The 21,126-nt window shown below is 58.5% G+C and overlaps 1 protein-coding gene across 3 annotated transcripts; it reads left to right on the top strand.

Moving 5' to 3' along the window:
* The first annotated feature begins 358 nt into the window (after positions 1-358).
* On the top strand, positions 359-16,126 carry LDB1 (LIM domain binding 1). Of its 3 annotated transcripts, none has more exons than XM_056120517.1 (11): positions 359-952; positions 8,376-8,478; positions 8,603-8,647; positions 8,748-8,823; positions 8,917-9,019; positions 9,340-9,512; positions 9,996-10,118; positions 12,998-13,081; positions 13,175-13,298; positions 13,460-13,602; positions 14,350-16,126. In XM_056120517.1, the coding sequence occupies exons 1-11, from the start codon at positions 928-930 to the stop codon at positions 14,578-14,580; spliced, it is 1,230 nt and encodes a 409-aa protein (XP_055976492.1). In that variant the 5' UTR covers positions 359-927; the 3' UTR covers positions 14,581-16,126. The 3 variants fall into 3 exon arrangements, with proteins under 3 accessions (XP_055976492.1, XP_055976491.1, XP_055976493.1); XM_056120516.1 differs by having other exon boundaries at positions 364-952; positions 13,460-13,608; XM_056120518.1 differs by lacking the exon at positions 359-952 and adding an exon at positions 5,618-6,096 and having other exon boundaries at positions 13,460-13,608.
* Positions 16,127-21,126: the final 5,000 nt, after the last annotated feature.

Genomic DNA, 21,126 nt, shown 5'->3' with positions numbered 1-21,126 from the left:
AGGCGGGGGAGGGCGGGGACCCCACTTAATTAACCCTTTTAGCTCTAGTCCCACTGGTTTAGCAAGCACGGGGAGGAGTGGGTGATGTCGGGTGGGGGTGAGCAGCGAGGTGGCGAGCCAGACGAGGCCGGCGCGGTTTCTCCCACCCACCCAAGTCGGGATGCGGGCGCCTAACACGGGGCCTCCGGAATAAGCCTGGGGGTCTCGGCAGAGAGGGGAGGGGAGGGGGGCGGGGGGAGCCGGCCGATCCTTTCTCTCCGGGAGCGCGGCCGGGGGTGGAGAGCTACACCTCGCCGCCCGCACTGGCTCCGCCTCCCCCATCGGGGCTCCCGCTCCGGCTGCTCGCCGCTTCCCGCTCCGCGGCACCCGGAGGACGGCCACCGAGCCCTCCCCGCGCCCGCCCTCCCCGGGGTCTCGGGCTCCTTCCCCTTTTTTTGAGAGCTGCGTCACAGGCACGCCGCGCCCCGGCGGCCGCCGCACGCACGTCTCGGGCCGCGGCGCGCTCGCCCAGGTCACTTTGACACGGCTCTCCCCTCCCACTCGCCGGCAATTAGCATATTAATAAAGGCCGGCCCAGCCCGGCGGGGCCCGGCGAGCGGGGGCGCGGGCGGGGGCGCGCGGCGGCGGCGGGAGCGCACGGACACGCACACGCGCACACGCGGACACACACTCGGGGGACGCACCCCCGCGCGCGCACACGCGCAGGCCGCTCGCCTTCCTGCCCCGCTTCCTTCCTGTCTGCTCGGCGCCTGACAGGCCGCTCGCTGCAGCCGGGGGCCGTGCGCACCGGGCCGAGGCCGGGCCGGGCCGGGCCGGCGCCGAGGGCAGTGGGGGCCGCGGGCGGCGGCGGCGGCTCATGCCCGGCCTGTCCCCGCGCGGGGCGGGCACCGTGACTCGGCTGGGCCCCCGGCGGCGGGCGATGTGAAGATGTCAGTGGGCTGTGCCTGTCCTGGTGAGTGGGGCGCGCGGCCCCTCCCTGCAGATCCCGCACCCCGGGCTGGGGCGAGAACTTGCAGGGGGGCTGGGGTGGGGGCGTCTAGGACCGGGGTGGAGGTCGGGGGGGCGATCCGGGGTGTTAGAGGCCCCGGGCGTGGGGGGAGGGTTCACCCCATGGGGTAAATGCGCAACAACCCGGAGACCTGGGAGGGGTGGCGGGGAGGGGTAGTTTATGTCTGTGTACGTGGGGGGGAGTGCTGGGGGGAGGCTAATTGGATAGGGGGGGCTGAAATTCCCAGAATTCCAGGGTGTTAACCAATCAGAAGTGACTCTGGACTTTTGACCCCCCCCCTCAGGTCATCATAGAGTTGTGATTGGCTCGTTCGGTTGCCCCCCCACCCCCTCTTCTCTGCCGCGGACTCCCTCTTACCTCTCCAGTGACACCCCCCTCCAGGCAGTTCCTAGGACCGTGTTTAGGGGAGGAGGGACTGTTGGGGCCCTTCTTGCCCCCCTCCAAATTTTCCTGCCTGTTGCCAGGGAAGGTTCGCCCTCCTGAGGGACAGGAGGTACCCTTGGGGGGTGCAGATAATTGGGCCCTTGGGTCTGGCGTCTCCTCCTCCGTGGGAGGGGGAATGTGGCAGCCCCAAGCAGGCTGGGAAATGAAGTGGTTGGTGAGTCAAGCTTGACCCAAGGCGAGAACTTGGGAGAGGACTGGAGGGCTCAAATACCCACCGCCCCCAAACATAGCAGCACTGGACAGTACCGCCAGCGACACTTCTCTTCTGGCGGGGAGGGAGGCTCTGTCTAGGAGGGCATAGAGAGCAGAGCACTGGAGAAATGGCTTCTGAGGGCCTCGAACTCTCTCCCAGTGCCCAGGAACTCTCTCCCCACCAGGCTGCAGTGCAGTATCTTGGGAGTTCCTGCGCCTGTCCTGGTTTGGACTCTTTGCCCCTCCGGGCGGCCCAGTCTTTAGGAGCCCCACACTTAGCACTGGGCCTGTCCCCTCCCCCAGTCCCACCCAAAATTCCCAAGGGAGGCCTCCTTGAAAGTCATGTGACCAGGTCAAAGCTAGTAGACTGCTGGGCATACACTTCAGGTGCCTGCTAAAGCCCATATTTCAGGGACATGGGGCCCCCCGAGAAGAGTCCGCAGATCCCAAGGATCCCATAATATCTGGGTGTGGGAACCTCTGGTTGCTGTTGCAAAGGGTTGGGGTGAGGAGGAGGGGAAGAGCTTGCCAAACTGGAATACTGCCTGATCCCATCCCTCCTCCTACCAGTTCTGTGTGTGTGTGTGTGTGTGTGTGTGTGTGTGTGTGTGGTGTGTGTGGTGTGTGTGGTGTGTGTTCCCTCATGATTGCCCCATGTTGGGTATTCTGTTCCGGTTGCCCCTTGCTCTAAGCCGGCCCTACTGCCCTGGTCCTCCACCACCAAAAGCAACAGGATAACTGAGGCTCCGAACAAGCCCCAGGCCTGTGAGTTAAGATTTGGTTTTTGGTTGTTGAGGTGTCGAAGGTGAATAAGAAGGGGCGGTCAGAAGAGGAGCCTGAGTCCTGTGAGAGGAGGGAAAGCATTTCCTTCACAGTCTCTCTAGGGATAGGAAGAGGCCCCAGGCTCAGGTATGATAGGGGTGGGGTGGGGTGGATAACTTCAGAAAACCAAAGGTGTGTTCCTTTTGTGAGTCTGCTGTCTGCGTGAGGGGTGAGAAGGCAAGAGAAGGCTAAGAGTGTTTTTTTCTGAATGTCAGGAAATTGTGGCTTGATGCCACAGAGAATGGATGGAGGTTAGACTTCAAGGAGAACCACGTGGGGAGGGCTCGGAAGTGTCCTGGGTGGGGAACGGCAGGCCTCGCAGGAGGAAAGGTTTGCTGGAGGGCCTGGGAGCACAGTCGAACCCAAGGGCATCCTGGCTGCATGTCCACTCCAGGCCCAGAGACCCTGCACACACACACACACACCCCCAACCTTGAGCAGCCCTGGGGTGGGGGCCTGAGGCGCCTGGCAGGCCGCCCGCCTGCTGCCTGTCTGAGTCTCTCCTTTGTGCTCTGCTGTCTCCGGGCTCCTCCTCCTCCCCCAACCCGGCAGAGACAGCACATGCCCCACACATGTGACTGAGGGAAGCCAGAGCACACGCAGACCCACACACATGCACATGCGGAAGGAAGCCCCACAAGACACACGCAGGCACACACCCTTGGCTCCCCGCGTGCCCTTGCGGTGGGGGGTGGCTTCTGGGGCCTCGGTCAGGAGCTGAGAGAAGAGTATCTGCTAAGAGCATCACCCCGGCAGGTCGCAGAGGGGCCCAGAGCCTGTCTGGGGCAGCCTGTGGCTCAGAAGGGTTAAGGCCAGGAGGAGTAGGGGGAGGGGAGGAGGCAGAAGTGGTGGCGGCTGGGAGCCAGGAGAGGAGGATGGCAGAGCGCCAGGCCAACGGGAGGCCGGGCACAGACAAAGGAAGGGGGGCAGGCACACTGGAGGCCTGGGTCAGGGAGCCCCAGGGGCCCAGGCAGGGGGCAGTGCTGGTACCTTATCCTGTGGATGGGCGGGCGCTGGCTGCTCCCCGCTTCTAGACTGGCCCTCCTCTCCCCCATCACCTTTGTCATTCTTTAATGCTCCATGCTCACTCCTCTCCCCGCTCCCTAATTTTAGGGCCTTCTAATTCAGACCTGCTCTTTAGCAGGACCTCTTCTGCCCCTGTGCAGTGCGGGGATTAAGTGGAGGAGCGGTCTGTCTAGAGAAGGGGAACTTGGAGTCAGCCTGCGTTGAAAGATTTTTAATCTTTCAACCAGAGTTTTAATACCGCTTAGTAGTTAGGGACCCTCCCTTCCCAAATTTGAGGAGCCGAACTGGGTAAGGGGTTCTGAGCTGAGTGTAAAAGCCAGAGCGCACGCACACCAGTCCCCTCCTGAGTCTCTGTTGGCCATTGCTGGAAGGGGATAGAGACTAGACCTGGCTGGAGGGGAGTGGGAGGTGGGTCCAGGGTGATGCTTGCCCCAGTGGGATTCCAGCCTTGGGCTCTCCTGCCTCAGTGATTTAAGTTAGGATATTTGACCCTGTAAGGACTAGGGGGTCTCTTCCTCTCTTGGCTATGAATACAAAGTTTAAAGACCCAAAACAATGGGCTGGATAGAGAGAGAGAGAGAGAGAGAGAGAGAGAGAGAGAGAGAGAGAGAGAGTATGTATGGTTAGTCAGAGTTGGCTATAAATTTGGGGTTCATGTTGTTTCAAGGGCTGGTGTAGGCAGCACATTGCTGGTTGAGTGTCATCAGTGTGGATGCATTTGTGAAAGCTGGGGTGTATCATGTGACCAGACTGATGGAGAATTGGAGACTGGCATACAGGTTTCCTGGAAGGTGGTTTAGGGGGGAATGTCTGGATAATGAATGAGCAGTGTGTGTGTTTTTGTATATTTGTCACAGGCTCAAGGGACCAGGGGGTATGTTTTGTGGGGAGCATGGATGGATGGCTCAGGTCCCTGTGAGTGGAAGTGAGGGTCTAGTGCAGACCATGCCCGTGTATGTGTTCTGGGTTGGGGGGTTACCTGGGGATTGGGGTTTATACAGGTTCAAGTGTGTACAGGTGCTGATATCTGCGATGTGAGTGGAGGATGCCTCCCCCACCACCATTGGGTGTGTCTTCAGAAGCCCTCTTATGGGGTTGTGTGTGAAGATGGTTGTAGGGTAGGGCACAGGGAGCAGGGACTTAAAATGCAGCCAGGTGGGAGGTCCCAGCCCCCTCTGCCAGGCACTTTCCTCTCTGTCCAGGTAGGTTTGGGGAAATCAGACACCTTCACACTTCTCTTCCTGGGGTGTGTATCCTACAGCAGGGCCTCCTTGGGGGACCGTGGGCTGGCCTGGGGTGCCCGAAGTCCCCCCATCCACGTGCTACTCCAGCCTTGGTGGGCGAGGGGCTTTCTGCTCAGGCCTCTCTGAGTCTGGGCTGGGAATTCCGCTGGGGTGGGGAGCCGGAGCGTCCCCCTCCCATCCGTGTTTACAGGCTGAGGTCGGAGTGTGTCTGGTCATAAATAACCCCCTGCAGCCTGCCTCCAGCTGCTCGGGGATTTCCCCTGGGACTGAGCCCAGGGTGGCGGCCCAGACTGGCCCTCCACCCCAGAGGAGATGGCAGGAGAGAACGGAGGGATGGGGGGGTTGGTGGCTTTGGGAAGGGGAGTGAAGATCCTGGAAGTCTGAGGCGTGCACCCAGCTTCCATCCCTGCTCCAGCTTGGCCTCTTCAGCTCACCCGAGCACCAGCCTCGAGCACCTATGTCTGTCGAGAGCTGGGGGCGGGGGCGGCCATCCCAGGCCGGGTCCCCCCGGGCCTCGCGGGCTGCCTGCACGCCCCATCCATGCGGGTCCCCACCGCTGCATCCCCGGTCTCTGCCGGTCTCTTGTCTCTCTTTTGTTTTTCTCGCCTGCCCTCCCTGTCTGCCTGCCTCACTCACTCCCTCCCTCTCTCGCTCCCTCTTCCTCTTGCCTTGCAGGGAGGGGGCGGGGCCGGTGGGGGCAGCTCCACCCTCCGCCCGCCCTGGGGCCTCATTCTGCGTGCGGCTGGGAGAGAGCTGGGAGGAAGGGAGAGAGAAAGGCAGGGAAGGCAGGGAAGGCAGGGAGCCGGCGGGCGCTGTGCGTCTGTGTGTGTGTGAGTGTGTGTGTGCGTGTGTGAGCGTGTGTGTGCGCGTGCGTGCGCGCGGGTGCGAGTGAGTGTGAGGGCCGGGCCCTGCCGCTGCTAGTGTCTGGCACTGGGGCCCAGGGGCCTGGGGAGGGCGGGCGGGCTGCTTGGAGGCAGAGGCGGCGGCGGGGAGAGCCGGGGAGGAGGAGGAGGAGAGAGGAAAGAGCAGAGCAGCCATTGTTGAGGGAAACCTAGCAAACAAAGAAGGCTCCGGACTCCCCGCGGCCCCCCGCCCCCCAGGCCGGCCCCCCGGCCCCCGGCCCCTGGCCCAGTGGCTATTGGAACTTTCCCCCGGGGCTGTGGCCGCCTCCGGGCGGGCCCAGGCCTTGCGTGTGAGTCTTTGTGTGGCCGGCCGAGTGGAGCTCCCAGCCGGGCCTGCCTGTCCCACTCGGGACATGAGCTGCTGAAGTTGGCCTCCCCGCCACCCTTACCCTTGCCAGGGTCCCTGGGGGCTTCCAGCAGCTCCCTGCACCTCTTCTGGCCCCCTCAGTTCTCCCAGGTAAGTCTGGGCACCCTGCGATTCTGTTGGGGTTGGGAGGAAGGGTCTCAGCCTGGACCAGGCCCGATAGGCTGGACTCCCCGAGGTGTCCCCAACTCCGAGGCCAGCGTGCCCCAGCGTGTTGACCTGCGATCAGCCCCCAAAGGGAGGGGGCTTGCCCTCTGGTCAGGCTGGTCACCATGGAAAAGCAGCTTGGGGTGCCCCCCTCCACCCCAGGACATGGAGTCCATCCTGAGAAACTTTCTAGTTCTGGACCCTTCTCTCTCCCCCTTGCGAGGACTCCAGCTGGGGGGGGGGGTCCTCTGCCTGACTCCCAGGCTGGGTGACACAGCCCCGTCACCCCTCCCACCCCCACCTTGCTCTCTACCCCTGTTGCTGGGGACAGGCAGCCACAGGGACAGATGGTCGGGGTGGTGTCCCCTCCCATTCTCTTCTCACTCCTGAGCCCAGTGCCGAGCCGCGGGAGTCTCTGCTCCAGTGTTGGTGCCCAGTGACCGGAGATGCGGGAAAGACCCCAGCGCTTTGGGCTTTAGCTCCTCGGCCGTGCTCCAGAGAAATGGAAGCTCTGAAACTTTTTTTCCGAAGTGGAGGGAACTCCGAGGTCCTGCCACCCTCCTCCAGTGGGCCTGGGGGCCTCCCTGAGATGGGGAACGCGGATGCTTTGGGGGAAAGCCGGCCTTGTTGCAGAATGAGGGTCATCCGGGTCATCTGGGCTTGCTCCTCTGACCGGGCTTCTGATGGGCCGTGTGAGCTTCGGCGTCTGTGTGCCTAAGTCGGCCTGTCTGGGAAGTGGGGAGACGCAGCGGGTCGGGCGGGCTCAGCCTGGCTCAGCCTGGCAGGTGAGGCTGTGTCTCCAGGGCGGGGGGCATGCGCACACGTGGTCTGGGAGCGCTCCCGCGTGGGGAGAGGGCCTGTTGTGGGCACCCCGCTCCTGCCTGGGGCTGCTGGGTTCCGGCCCTGGCTAGGCATGTTGGGGCGAGCTGGGGGTGGAAGCCTGCTGGGCAGGATGAGGCACACGCGTGTGCGGGCACACACAGGCTCCGACTCGTGGCACCTTTAGGGACTGGGTGGTGGAGGCCCCTCTGGGACCCTCCTTTTGCCCATATTGTGAGGAGGGGGCCCTGGGGAGTGAATTAAATGACACATCTTGGCACGGGGTCTTCCTTTGTCTCTCTTCCCCCCAAGGAACAAAGTAGATCTTGTGTTTGAATTGGGGAGGGGGCCTCAGGTACAGCTAATCCAGCCACTCTTCTGAGAGGAATCCAAATGGAGGGGGGGAGGGAACCTCTGGGTAGGTAAATAGGACCGAGGTCAGTGCCATGGGAGCCATGCCTCAGTTTCCCTTCTGTTTGGAGAGGGGAAAAGTGAATTGGGAAGGTTCCTGGCTCACACCGCACTCCTCTGATATGCTGGGCTTCTTTGGGTCGGGGGTCCTGGTGCCCCGGCCCAGATGCACAGTCCTGACTAGGTACCACTTAGGCTGGGCCCCCTGGGTTCTAGGCTCTTGCACTACGCCTCCTGTTTGCCACCTGCGTGTCGCGCGGGGAGCCCTAGTGCCTCCGTCCCTTGCTGCTGGTCTCGGGAGAGTTCAGGAACCCAAAGTCCTGTTCTGAAGACAGCGAGACCCATGGCGGGGGTGGGGAGGGGGCTGGTCTGATAAGGGAATAGCCGTTGCTGGGGGAGGCCAAAGGCCCAACTGGTTATCTGGTGGGCGGCACCTACCCCCCCCTTATCTTCCTATCCCCTGCCCTCCGGAGACCCTGAGGTGGAGGAGGGGCAGGGAGTTGGCAGAGAGAGTCCCCTCTGCTCCCCCAGCCCTGGTCTCCAGAGGGCAGCTGAGGGGCAGAAATAGTACAGGAATAAGAACGAGAGGGCTGGGGCCAACTCCTGGCCCTGCTGAGGCAGGTACTGAGCCAGTGGTCTTGGCAAGGCCAGAGGGATCTTCGGAGCTGATCCTGCAACCTGCCGGGGTTGTGATGGGCGAACAAAACCATGTGGAGGGAAAGGTCGTTTGTAAAAATCAGATCCTAGTCTTTGGAGGCACACTCTCTGGTGTTGCTGTCTCATCCCAGTTCCTCTTCTGTCACGGCTCGGGCACAGCTGGAATGGGGTGGTGGGCACTAGTTAGGGCCCGCGTACTGCTAGTTTTAGGGGCGCGGCTGTGGAGCAGAGTCACTGCTTTCCCTGGGTTCCAGAGCAGTAGAGCCTGGCCGCAGTCTAGCTGGCCAGCAACAGAGTGCCCAGGAGGGCCTCCGACGACCCCTTCTTCTCCTTCCTAGGTTGTTCCTCAAAGTCATTCAAGCTGTACTCGCCGAAGGAGCCCCCGAACGGCAACGCCTTCCCCCCCTTCCATCCCGGCACCATGCTAGATCGGGATGTGGGGTGAGTCTCTGGTCATTTCGCCTCCTTTCTCTGGCTGGGATTCTGCCTGGCAAAGAGAAGGGGTGACGCCTGTGGGTGATCCCGGTCCCCCATCCCCATTCTCATAGTCTCCTCCCTTCTGCAGCCCGACTCCCATGTACCCGCCTGCATACCTGGAGCCTGGGATCGGGTGAGTGGGGCCCCCGAACAGGGGTGGGGATGGGGGCGCGGAACTGCTTTCTCCATCCAGGGAGCTGCTCCTCCTGACCCCCCTTCCTCACTCCCCTCAGGAGGCATACACCGTACGGCAACCAAACCGACTACAGAATATTCGAGCTTAACAAGCGGCTTCAGAACTGGACAGAGGTGGGCCAGGCGCCAGGGGCCGGGAGGCAGGGGGCCCTCTGGGCACCCCTGTGAGTAGCCTGCTGCACTCACAGCCCTCCCTGTGCTCTCTAGGAATGTGACAATCTCTGGTGGGATGCTTTCACAACGGAGTTCTTCGAGGATGACGCCATGTTAACCATCACTTTCTGCCTGGAGGATGGACCAAAGAGATATAGTGAGTAACTTCCGGGGTTCCTGCCATTTGTGCTGGGAGGCTGTGTCTCCTGTGACTTTTAAAGTTGGAGCCTGGGTCTTTGTCCCTGGGAATCTGTCTCGGAGGGCCTGGTATCTACCTGGCTTCTTCTGAAGGCTTTCGTTTTGGGGGGTGAGGGTGGGTATAGGGGCCCATACCCAGTGGTGCTTGGGGGACTAGATGGAATACTGGGGGTCGAACCCAAGTTGGCTGTGTGCAAGGCAAACATCCATCCTCCCTGCTGCACTATTGCTCTGGTCCCGTGAAGGCTTTCTCTCTGAAGAGTTTGTCCATCTCTGCAGCCATTGGACGGACCCTGATTCCACGCTACTTCCGAAGCATCTTTGAGGGGGGTGCTACGGAGCTGTACTACGTACTCAAGCACCCCAAGGAGGCATTCCACAGCAATTTTGTGTCCCTCGACTGTGACCAGGGCAGCATGGTGACCCAGCACGGCAAACCCATGTTCACCCAGGTCAGCAGCCCAGCCCGATGTGGGGGTGCGGGAGCCAGGCTTCACACAGCTCCCCACACGTCCCTGCCTGTTGTCCTTGGAAGCCAAATAGGAAGTGGGAGGGCCAGAAAAGGGAGGGGCACCAGGCTGCAGCAGGGTTTAGCCCTGAGCAAGTTCGTGAGCGTAGTTTCCTGGGCACCAGGGCACACCTATATATTCATAGAGCTTACAGGCATAGTTCAGAGTCCAGGGAAGAAGAGAAGGGTCTGTTGCACATGCCTGGGGGGTGCCTAGAGGAAGGGGCCTTGGAAGGACATGTCCGTATGACTTGTGTTTCCTAGGGGTGTGGCAGTGTATGAGGGGATGGTGTGTCCGTCAGGCTCCCGGATCTCTGTGGGTGGTGGGAGTTGGTGAGGGGTGGGGGTGAGCCAATAGAAGAATTGTCAGCGGCATGTTTTGGGGGATGTGGCGAGGGGAGCAGAGTCACGATGAGCTTGTCTCCAGGTGTGTGTAGAGGGCCGGTTGTACCTGGAGTTCATGTTCGACGACATGATGCGGATAAAGACGTGGCACTTCAGCATCCGGCAGCACCGAGAGCTCATCCCCCGAAGCATCCTTGCCATGCATGTGAGTGTTAGGACCAAGACACGAGGTGAAACACTTCTTCGGAGGCCGGGGGCTGGGGCCGTACCCAGCAGTGCTCAGCGACTGTCCCCGGCTCTGGGCTCAGAAGTGACTCCCTGTGAGCCCTGCCCGGAGTAAGCCCTGAACACCACTGACTGTGGCCCCATAACAAACAAAAAAGAAACAATGGCAACAACAAAAAAGCCAGAACTAATCTCTGGTGGTGCTTAGAGGACCATGTGTGATGTCAGTGATTTGAACCTGCTCAGTCATATGCCAGGCACGTGCCCTACCCTCGTACCATCTCTCTAGCCAGTAAAACTTTTTTGTTTTTCCCGTCTTTTTGGGGTCACACCCAGTGATGCTAAGGGGTTACTCCTGGCAGTACTTGGGGGACCATATGGGATGCCGGAGACTGAAACCGGGCCGGCCATGTGCAAGGCGAATGTCCTCCCCACTGCACTATTGCTCTGGCCCTAGTAAAACATTTTTTGACTGAGACCTTAGATGGGATTTGTTTCCTTTTTTTGGGGGGGGGGAGGGGAGGAGTGGTTTGTTGTTTTGTTTTTGGGCCACACTCCACGATGCTCAGGGGTAACTCTTGGTTTTGTGCTCAGGAATCACTCTTGCTGGGCTCAAGGACCCATGTGAGGTACTGGGGATCAAACCAGGGTCAACTGTGTGCAACACCCTCCCTGCTGTACCATGTTTTCTTTTTTTTTTTTTTTTTTAATTTATTTATTGAATCACTGTGGGAAAGGTTACAAAGCTTTCAGGTTTATGTCTCAGTCATGCAAATATCAAACACATTTCCCTTTACCAATACTTATTTTTTACCATGAAGAACCCCAATAAAACCCCACCCCCCACCCCTCCCCGTCCCTGTGAAGCAGATGAATTCTAGTTAACACTCTATCTGCTTTGATTAGATTCATTGTTTCAATAAAAGATTCACCACTATTATTTAGAGTTTACCCCCCCCCCCGAAAAAGCATTGTGAAGTGATTTGCTTTCTACGGCTGGGTTCAAGAATTAAATGTTGGTTTTGGATTTCTGCTCTTTTACCTATTGACCCTGGAAGTATTTCTACTGAAAGTCAGATAGTTAAGAAATTGGTTTCTGTGTTCTGGAGTCCTGGCCGTGCTGGAGAGCCGCTCGCGGGGGGCAACCGGTGGCCTCGGTAGGGCGTGAAGGGCGGACCGAAACGCCCCCCTTCCCATGAGGTTTTAGTCGCCCCCACACTCCCGGCTCATACCTGCTGTCCACAAGGCTCCCATGTGGCCGCCATCTTTCTTTCCAGAGAGGAGAGGGCGAATGGGGCAACACCCTTTCCCCTCCGGCAGACTTGATGGCCTGGATCAATGCAGAGTCTGTTCACTTTTCTGCTCCAAGCTGCTGGGTTCTGCATTAAGTCCTTGTGCTTCTGGGGCCGTGGCCGTGCTGGAGAGCCGCTCGTGGGGGGCAACTGGTGACCTCGGTAGGGCGTGAAGGACGGACCAGAACGCCCCCCTTCCCATGAGGTTTTAGTCGCCCCCACACCCCCGGCTCATACCTGCTGTCCACAAGGCTCCCATGTGGCCGCCATCTTTCTTTCCAGAGGGAGGAGGGCGGAAGGGAGCAACACCCTTTCCCCTCTGGGCAGAAATGACTGCCTGGATTAACGCATAGTCCTTTCAGTTTTCTGCTCCAAGCTGCTGGGTTCTGCATTAGGTCATTGTGCTTCTGGGGCTGTGGCCGTGCTGGAGAGCCGCTCGTGGGGGCAACTGGTGGCCTCGGTAGGGCGTGAAGGGCGGACCGAAACGCCCCCCTTCCCATGAGGTTTTAGTCGCCCCCACACTCCCGGCTCATACCTGCTGTCCACAAGGCTCCCATGTGGCCGCCATCTTTCTTTCCAGAGAGGAGAGGGCGAATGGGGCAACACCCTTTCCCCTCCGGCAGACTTGATGACCTGGATCAATGCATAGTCCGTTCACTTTTCTGCTCCAAGCTGCTGGGTTCTGCATTAAGCCCTTGTGCTTCTGGGGCCGTGGCCGTGCTGGAGAGCCGCTTGTGGGGGGCAACTGGTGACCTCGGTAGGGCGTGAAGGACGGACCGGAACGCCCCCCTTCCCATGAGGTTTTAGTCGCCTCCACACTCCCGGCTCATACCTGCTGTCCACAAGGCTCCCATGTGGCCGCCATCTTTCTTTCCAGAGAGGAGAGGGCGAATGGGGCAACGCCCTTTCCCCTCCGGCAGACTTGATGGCCTGGATCAATGCATAGTCCGTTCACTTTTCTGCTCCAAGCTGCTGGGTTCTGCATTAAGTCCTTGTGCTTCTGGGGCCGTGGCTGTGCTGGAGAGCCGCTCGTGGGGGGCAACTGGTGACCTCGGTAGGGCGTGAAGGACGGACCAGAACGCCCCCCTTCCCATGAGGTTTTAGTCGCACCCACACCCCCGGCTCATACCTGCTGTCCACAAGGCCCCCATGTGGCCGCCATCTTTCTTTCCAGAGGGAGGAGGGCGGAAGGGAGCAACACCCTTTCCCCTCTGGGCAGAAATGATTGCCTGGATTAACGCATAGTCCTTTCACTTTTCTGCTCCAAGCTGCTGGGTTCTGCATTAAGCCCTTGTGCTTCTGGGGCTGTGGCCGTGCTGGAGAGCCGTTCGTGGGGGGCAACTGGTGACCTCGGTAGGGCGTGAAGGACGGACCGGAACGCCCCCCTTCCCATGAGGTTTTAGTCGCCCCCATGTACCATGTTTTCAAGATCGGATTAGTTTCACCATCTGGAAAATGGGTCTAATAACCAAAGCTTCTCTCCTAAGGATGGTCTCAATTCTCGGATGATAGGCAATGGGAGCAGATGCACCCAGACATTGGTATTTTTATCTTTCCCCTCCTGTAGGCCCAGGACCCTCAGATGTTGGATCAACTTTCCAAAAACATTACCCGGTGTGGGCTGTCCAATTCCACTCTCAACTACCTCCGAGTGAGTCTGATACCCCAATGCTAGCCCGTTCGACTGGTGTCAGTTCCACAGCTCTCCCCTGACACGCCGCCCTGCCCTCTGGTCTACCCCCAGCTCTGTGTGATACTCGAGCCCATGCAGGAGCTCATGTCCCGCCACAAGACCTACAGCCTCAGCCCCCGTGACTGCCTCAAGACCTGCCTTTTCCAGAAGTGGCAGCGCATGGTTGCGCCCCCCGGTGAGTGCCCCACACCTGCCCTGCCCTGCCGCTGCAGAGCGGCCGTATCTCTGTTCTGGAAGCTTCCTCCTCATGCCCCGGTCTGAGGCTTAGGCTCCTTAGGAGCGAGCAAGGGGGGGCTTGGGACCCCGCCCCGCCTAAGTTTCCCTTCCTTGGCACAGCGGAGCCTGCACGCCAGCAACCCAGCAAACGGCGGAAACGGAAGATGTCAGGGGGCAGCACCATGAGCTCGGGGGGTGGCAACACCAACAACAGCAACAGTAAGAAGAAAAGCCCAGCCAGCACCTTCGCCCTCTCCAGCCAGGTACCTGTAAGCATCTCGGCTTTCTTCTCTCTTCTGGGCTGCCCCACTGCTGACCCCTGACCCTTGACCCTGTCCCAGCCTGAATGCACTAGCAGGCATAGAGCCCAAACAAAAAAAGAACGAAAGAAAGAAAGAAAAAGTTTGTCCCAGCGTCCTCTGCTAGCCTGGGCTGATGCTGGCCGCCACTGATGAGAGCCCTTGTCAGTCGCGTGCGTAGTGGTGAATGCACACACTCAGACATAGCCACGCAGGACCTGACGTGACAGCGACAGCCCTGAGAACATGAACATACAGGACACATGACAGACCTCTCAGACCGTCAGACACACTCACTGACCCTGACTTGACTGTGTGAGAGTCTAGAACGCAGATGCACGCACACACGCACACACCACCTGTCCATGCTTCTCACCTGTCCTCTCTCCTTCCATCCCGACTGCAGCTTAGGAATGTGTTGAACTGGGGGGAGATGGATGAGGCAGCTAGGGGACTCGATTGACCTCTCTTCCTGAGTCTAGTGGACATGGGTTGGCAGTTGTGACGCTGTGCAGTCCTCTAGTGGGAAGGAATCCGGGGCGTAGGGTGTCGGAGGAGTGGGGATTCTTTTTTTTTTTTCCGTTGGGGTCTAGAGGAGCGGGTGGGGGTGTTGAGCTTCCTTGGGTGGGGACTGGGGCTCTGGGGTATCTGCCGCCCTGGGCCGGGCGAGCCCCTGCCCCGATTATGTTTGGGGACCTCCGCCACTCTCAGGATGTGATGGTGGTGGGGGAGCCCACCCTGATGGGCGGGGAGTTCGGGGACGAGGACGAGAGGCTCATCACCCGGCTGGAGAACACCCAGTTTGACGCGGCCAACGGCATCGACGACGAGGACAGCTTTAACAACTCCCCCGCCCTGGGCGCCAACAGCCCCTGGAACAGCAAGCCCCCGTCCAGCCAGGAAAGCAAATCGGAGAACCCCACGTCCCAGGCCTCCCAGTGAAGGCCTCACCGCGGCCGCCCAGCGCTCTGCCTGCCTGCCCCACCCCTCGCAGCCCCGGGGAGCAGAAGACGGAATGACGAGACTGAGCGTCCGCCTGAAGTGGGCAGCCTCCACCCACCAGCTTCAGGGAGGAACTGGACTCGCTGGGGCCAGGGGGCAGCGTTTGCTCCCTCCGTGGGCCCTGGGCTGGGCCTGGCCTCTGCAGAGCCTTTTGGGGGAAGGGGGTTCTCACGTGGATGCCTCTGTGGACCCTGGGCCTCTAGAAATGTCCTCCCCCTCCCCCCCCAGGGCACTTGCCTCCATCCTCACCCCAGATCCTGGGTTCCCCTTCTCCTGACTCCACCCCTCATAAGCCCGGGGTTGTCGATACCCACAGCCCGTAGGACTGAAAGGTCTGGGGCTTGGTCGAGTGCCCCTACCCCAACCCTTCCCTAGGTGGGTGGTAGTAGAGGGGCAACGTCCTGGGTTCCTCCCATCTGTCACCTATCCCAGCCCCCCTTTTTAAAAAAAATAATATTATTAAAAATGTAAGTTTAAAAAAAAAAGTCACTCATGTACCCCCTGTCCCCCTTATTAAAAGTCCAGCTACCTCCCTACTTCTGGCAGATGGTGGGGGGCCAAGGGCCGGATGGAGCACGGGGCCAGGACAGGGTCATCCCATGTTATATGGTGTTTGAGAGCTTCGGGCCAAGGAGACGCTCGGCCATCTCTTCCTCTGGGGTGACTGGAGTTGGGGGTGACTGGCCATGGGGTGGGGACTTTGCCAGCCTGGCCTTGTGACAGCCCCCTGCTGTTGTCTCTGTCCCCCCTCCTTCCATGATTCTGGCCTGCCCTCGGCTCCTTTCCCCCCCGCGGTGTGTACCCTTCACTACAGCAGCTGTCCTGGAGGGCAGCCGCTGGGAAGGGGCTCCCAGTCCTGTTTCCTGTGTTGTCTCAGTCAGTCAGCCATGGGCAGAGGAGGAACCCGTCCTCCCTCCATGCCCGGCTCCAGTTAGTCCAGCTGCCCATCTAGGCCCTCCCTGCCCTCCCCCACCACCGAGAGGCCCACTAGGGTGTCCCAGCTCTCAGCCCACCGGGGAGCCGGAGGTCTCTGTGCCCCCCCCCAGCTGAATTAGTCTCTTCATGTCCCAATATTCCCTCCCTGCCTTTCTCCAGGAAGGGAGGGGCTATCAGGATCCCCCTTTCTCAGCTGGACTTGTGGGGGCCCAGGCCAGCCACCGCAGGATCCAAGGAGTCCTGCTCTGCAGCTTGGCTGCCTTTACTGTGGCCAGTTCAGAAGTGATCAGGCCACCTCTCTCCCCCTTTCCTCCTGGAATCTGGGGTTTCCTCCCCCTGCCCCCCACCCCTGTGCCACCACTCCAGCTGCCATGGTTGGAAGGGGGGGGTGCCAGGAGTTGAGGGGAGGGGTGGGAAGATGGATGGCCCACCCCAATTGTAATGCTTTTTTTTTTCTTTTTTCCTTTTTTCTTTTTCTTTTTTGGCGGGGGGGGGGGGTGCCATTTGAGTCATGTATGGTACCAATCAATAAAGAGACTTTTTGGTTTGAGAGTGTCCTGATTGGTCATTCGTGCCTAATAATGACTCAATAAAAAGTATCTCCCTCCTGCTTCCTGCAAAGTCCCTAAGACCTGTCGGGAGGAGTATCTGGGTTGAATTCCCCTTTTCATTTCACTTGGTCTCTCAACAGACTGGACCCTGTTTCCCTCAAAAATTGACCTGCCTAGGGGCTGGAGAGATAGCACAGCGGGTAGGGCGTTTGCCTTGCACGCGGCTGACTCAGGTTTGATTCCCAGCATCCCATATGGTCACCTGAGCAGCGCCAGGAGTAACTCCTGAGTGCAGAGCCAGGAATAACCCCTGTGCATCGCCAGGTGTGACCCAAAAAGCAAAAAAAAATTTAAATGACCTGCCCAGAGCTAGAGAGGTAGTACAAATGTTAATGCATTTGCCTGGCACGTAGCTGACCCTGGTTTGATCCCCGTGCCCTCATGCCCTCATGCCCGCGCAGTTTCCATAACAACCAGGAGTAGCGCCCTCTCCCCTCACCACAATCCTAAATAAAAACAGGGAAGTGACTTTCCCCAGCCCCTTACTGCAAACTCACAGGGTGCCAGACAGGTGACCCTCCGTGTCCTTGGGACTGAGAGTGCCAAATTGAGCTGTTAGGGCTGGTGTGGGAGGAGGCTCGCTCCAGCCTGGGGGACGCAGCCCAGCGTGGGCAGCAGCGGGCCTAGGACATAGCTTAGAAGGCTCAAGGATTTGTCTAGCCTTTGGAAGGCCCGAGTGTGATGCCCGGTGTTTCCTGGCCTCCAAAGCAGTGCTGTGAGTGGAGCCCAGTATCACAGCCCTAAACACTGCCAGGTGTGGCCCCAAACACCGAAACATTAAGTTCTTTGCCATCTGTGAGGGAGGAGGGACAGGATATAAGCACCATTTAGAAGGGGCGGCCTGAACCTGTGAACAGGGTGGGGCTGTTGGCCCTGCCATCAGCCCGACCATGCAGGGAGTAGCCCCTGACCACCCCCTCCGCCCCCAGGTGTGTGGTGCTTAGTTTCACTCCATTCCAGGCTGGGGCCTCAACCATTTTCTCACTGTCTCTGCATCTGGTCAGGCTGCCTCCCTCCCTCACCAACCCCAGCTGCAAGAAGAAAGCAGGCAAGAGGCCCCTCCCGCTCGGATTCCCACAGCTCCCTGGGCCAGAGCACGCAGATACCCATTACACGCACACACCAGCACACGCGCACATGCCCTTTGCGTGCCTGATCTGTGGCATCATATATGCAAGGCACGTACTTTGCCTCTGACCTCTAGCTCTGGCCCTACCTTTGACCTTTTTGCTTGAGCGAGCACCAGCAGGCCTGTGAGCCGCGGGGAGGACATGCCTGCCCTGCTGTGCTGGTGGGAGTGTGGATACGCCGGTGCTGGGTCCCGAAGGTCTGGGGTTCGGGGCTTGACACAGTGGGGAAGACATGATGGCTGGCTTCGTGGCTGTATGTGGCTGTGTTGTGGAGTGCATGGTTTGGCTTTGCAGTTGTGTTGGACTAGGCTGGTGCTGGAACAGTGGTTATGGAACTGCATTGGGCCTTTGCTGGCTCATATCCTGAGAAGGCTGAGTGTGTGTGTGTGTGTGTGTGTGTGTGTGTGTGTGTAGTGGAGGCTGGAGTCAGGGAAGAGGTAGATGGCCATGAAGGCTGAGTGTGTGTGTGTGTGTGTGTGTGTGTCTGTGTCTGTGTCTGTGTGTCTGTGTGTGAGGTGGAGTCTGGAGTCAGGGAAGAGGTAGATGGCCATGAAGGCTGAGTGTGTGTGTGTGTGTGTGTGTGTGTGTGTGTGTGTATGTCTGTGTGTGTCTCTGTGTGTGTGAGGTGGAAGTTGGAGTCAGGGAAGAGGTAGATGGCCAAGTCTGAGCTCCTGCTTGGAGGAAGAGAAAGGGCCAGAGAGAATGGGGAATCTACTGTCAGGAAATACAGTGGCTGGCAACTTCCGCCAGAGCCCCCTGTCTGGCTCTGCCCTATTTGTCCCAACAGCCCCTCGAGGGAATGCCTGAGTCTGGGGGATCCGCTGGGGCAAGGGAAGGGAAGGGCCTCTCAAGGCCCTCATGCTGTTTCCAGGTATGAGGACCCTACTTCAGTCTAGAGGAGCCTGTTTAGCTCATCTGTGAGCCCCAGCCAGGGGCCACTTTGAGGCCCTGGGCGCGCTCAGCCTGATCCCTGCACTTCCTCCATGCTCCCTATCTCAGCCCAGACCAGCCTCACCTCTCCCTTTCTCCCCAAAGATTGCAGCCCAGCCTAACCAGCTCAGGGTTCAGTCTGATGACCAGCCCCTTCCGTAAGATGAAGAGCCCTAAGCTGTCCTCCAGATCCTCTGTCCTATTCCCATACAATCGGGATGGGGGGAGGGGGGAAGAAGGGCAAGGCAGTGAGGGACAGGCCTGAGGTTCTGTGGCTGACACAGGTAGGTTCTGGAGCCGGCTGGAAGGAAGAGAACGTGTCAAAAGAAAATGTGCGTCAGCGACCCACTAGCTGGAGGCAGAATGTCAGGTGCTGGTTCCGCCACTGCAAGTCCAGGCTCCCCAGTACCCTGAGCAATCAGGAGGACTGTAGCCGCAGTTCCATTCTCTCAGGACTTACCTCGCAGCAATCCCCGCCCCCAACCCCCGCAGCCTGAGGTTTTTGATAAAGTGAAACAGGAAATGGGTGGGGGACTGCACCCCACCTTAGGCGTTGGAGTGGGGGAAGATGAATGGGTTTGGAGCCTCTCACTGGAACCTCATTGGGGCCATTTCCTAAAGGATTCCCGGCCCTTTTCGGCATACGAAACCTGCCTTCCTCCCTTTCCTGCCATGCCCTTCTCTTACTGCCAGCATTATATTCAGGCATTCCTTTAGGCATTACATCCACTTGGTGCTCAGGGTCTTCTCCCAGTTCTGTGCTCAGGAGTTGCTCCCCAGGGAGCTTCACAGAAGCATGCAGTGCTGGTGACAGAACTGGGGCCCCCTGTATGCAGGCTGCAGTGCTCTCTCACCAACCTTCTGTACGCCGCTTGCCGCTTTTTTGTTTGTTGGTTTGGTTTTGGTTTGCGGGCCACACTTGGCTGTGCCTAGGGCTCACTCCTGGCTCTGTGCTCAGGGACCATTCCTGCCAGCTTGGGGGACCCTACCGGGGATCGAACCTGGGTGGATGAGCGCAAGGCAAGTGCCTTCCCTGCTATCCTACTTCTCTGGCTCCAGTTGTACCCTTCTTTATTTCTGTTTTTCCACACCCAGCTGTGCTCTGGGGATCAAACCGGGAACTCCCTAGTGCAAAGCGTATGCCCCAGGCCTTTGAGTCATCTTCCTAGCCCCTTTAATGTTACCAGCTGCCTCTTTGTTTCCAGCTCACCTCTCCAGGTAGAGAACCTGGAGCAGTTGCTGGTCTCTGAGAAGGTGAGGGGATAAGACTCTTTCACCATCACCCCTCAAACAAAGCTGCCTGGGGGAGGCATGCAAATTCTCAGGAGCACAGAGCTAATCCTCACTCTGTGTCTAGACATTCAAGGCTGTTTCAGACACAGCACATATTTATTTACTTATACTTCCATAGCTGGAGTGATAGCACAGAGGTAGGGCGTTTGCCTTGCACGCAGCCAACATGGCCGACCCGAGTTCGATTCCTCCGCCCCTCTCGGAGAGCCCTGCAAGCTACCGAGAGTATCTCGCCCGCACGGCAGAGCCTGGCAAGCTCCCCGTGATGTATTCGATATGCCAAACACAGTAACAAGTGTCACAATGGAGACGTTACTGGGCCCGCTCGAGCAAATCGATGAACAATGGAGACGTTACTGGGTCCGCTCGAGCAAATCGATGAACAACGGGAGGACCGTGGACCGTGGATACTTCCATAGCACAGCGGGTAGGGCGTTTGCCTTGCAAGTGGCCAACATGGACGACCCGAGTTCGCTTCCTTCGCCCCTCTCGGAGAGCCTGGTAAGCTACTGAAAGTATCTTGCCCACACGGCAAAGCCTGGCAAGCTCCCCATGACATATTGGATATGCCAAACACAGTAACAACAAGTGTCACAACGGAGACGTTACTGGGCCTGCTCAAGCAAATCGATGAACAACGGGAGGACAGTGATAGTGACAGTGATACTTCCATATAAGAACCTGAGTTGGTTACATACAAGTGGTACTACATGAAAAGTATCATGCTAAGCGAAATGAGTCAGAAAGAGAGGGATAGACATAGAAAGATTACATTCATCTGGGGAACATAAAGTAAAATAGGAGACTAACACCCAAGAGTGGCCGAGATTAGTACCAGGAGTTTTGCTCCATGGCTTGGAGGCCAGCCACACATTCTAGGGGAAAGGGGAGCTCAGATAGAGAAGGGAGCACCAAATAAAGGGTGTTGGGAGGATCCTCCCAGGATGGGAGAAGCATGCTGAAAGTAGACTATAGATCAAACATGATTGCCATTCAGTGCCTCTTTTGCAAACCACAACACCCAAAAGGAGAGAGAGAACAGAGGGGAATGCCCTGCCACAGAGGCAGGGTGGGGTGGGGAGATGGGGTGGTGGGAGGGATACTGGGACCCGTGGTGGTGGAAAATGGGCACTGGTGGAGGGATGGGTATTTGATCATCGTATAATTGAAACCCAACCACAAAAATTTGTAAGTCTACAACTGTACCTTATGGTGTTTCACTAATAAAAATTAAGAAAAAAAAAAAGAAAGAATGCAACCAACCTGGGTTCAATTCCCAGCATCCCATATGGTCCCCTGAGCACCACCAGGAGTAATTCCAGAAAAGCAGAGCCAGGAGTAACCCCTTAGCATCACCGGGTATAATCCAAAAAGAAAAAAAAAGAAAAGAACTTGAGTCAAAGAGAAGTACAGGAGTTAAGACACTTGCCTTGCAGGCAGCCAAACCTAGTTCAATCCCTGGCACCACATAGAGTTCTCTAAGCACCACTGAGTGGAATGCCAGGAATAGCCCTTGAGCACCACTGGATGTGGACCAAAATGTACTCTGCTCACCTAAAAAAAACAACAACAAAAAACTTATGAAA

Source organism: Sorex fumeus, unplaced genomic scaffold (assembly GCF_029834395.1).
Source record: "Sorex fumeus unplaced genomic scaffold, SorFum_2.1 ptg000043l, whole genome shotgun sequence".
Taxonomy (NCBI): Eukaryota; Metazoa; Chordata; class Mammalia; order Eulipotyphla; family Soricidae; genus Sorex; species Sorex fumeus.
Note: the sequence above shows the minus strand (reverse complement) of the source record. Positions and strands in the feature narration are given on the sequence as shown.

Coding starts and splice junctions, on each gene's coding strand:
- LDB1 (XM_056120516.1), top strand. CDS start 928: ATGTCAGTGGGCTGTGCCTGTCCTG. Junction 9,020..9,339: donor GGATGGACCAAAGAGATATA/GTGAGTAACTTC, acceptor CCATCTCTGCAG/CCATTGGACGGACCCTGATT. Junction 13,082..13,174: donor CCACTCTCAACTACCTCCGA/GTGAGTCTGATA, acceptor GTCTACCCCCAG/CTCTGTGTGATACTCGAGCC.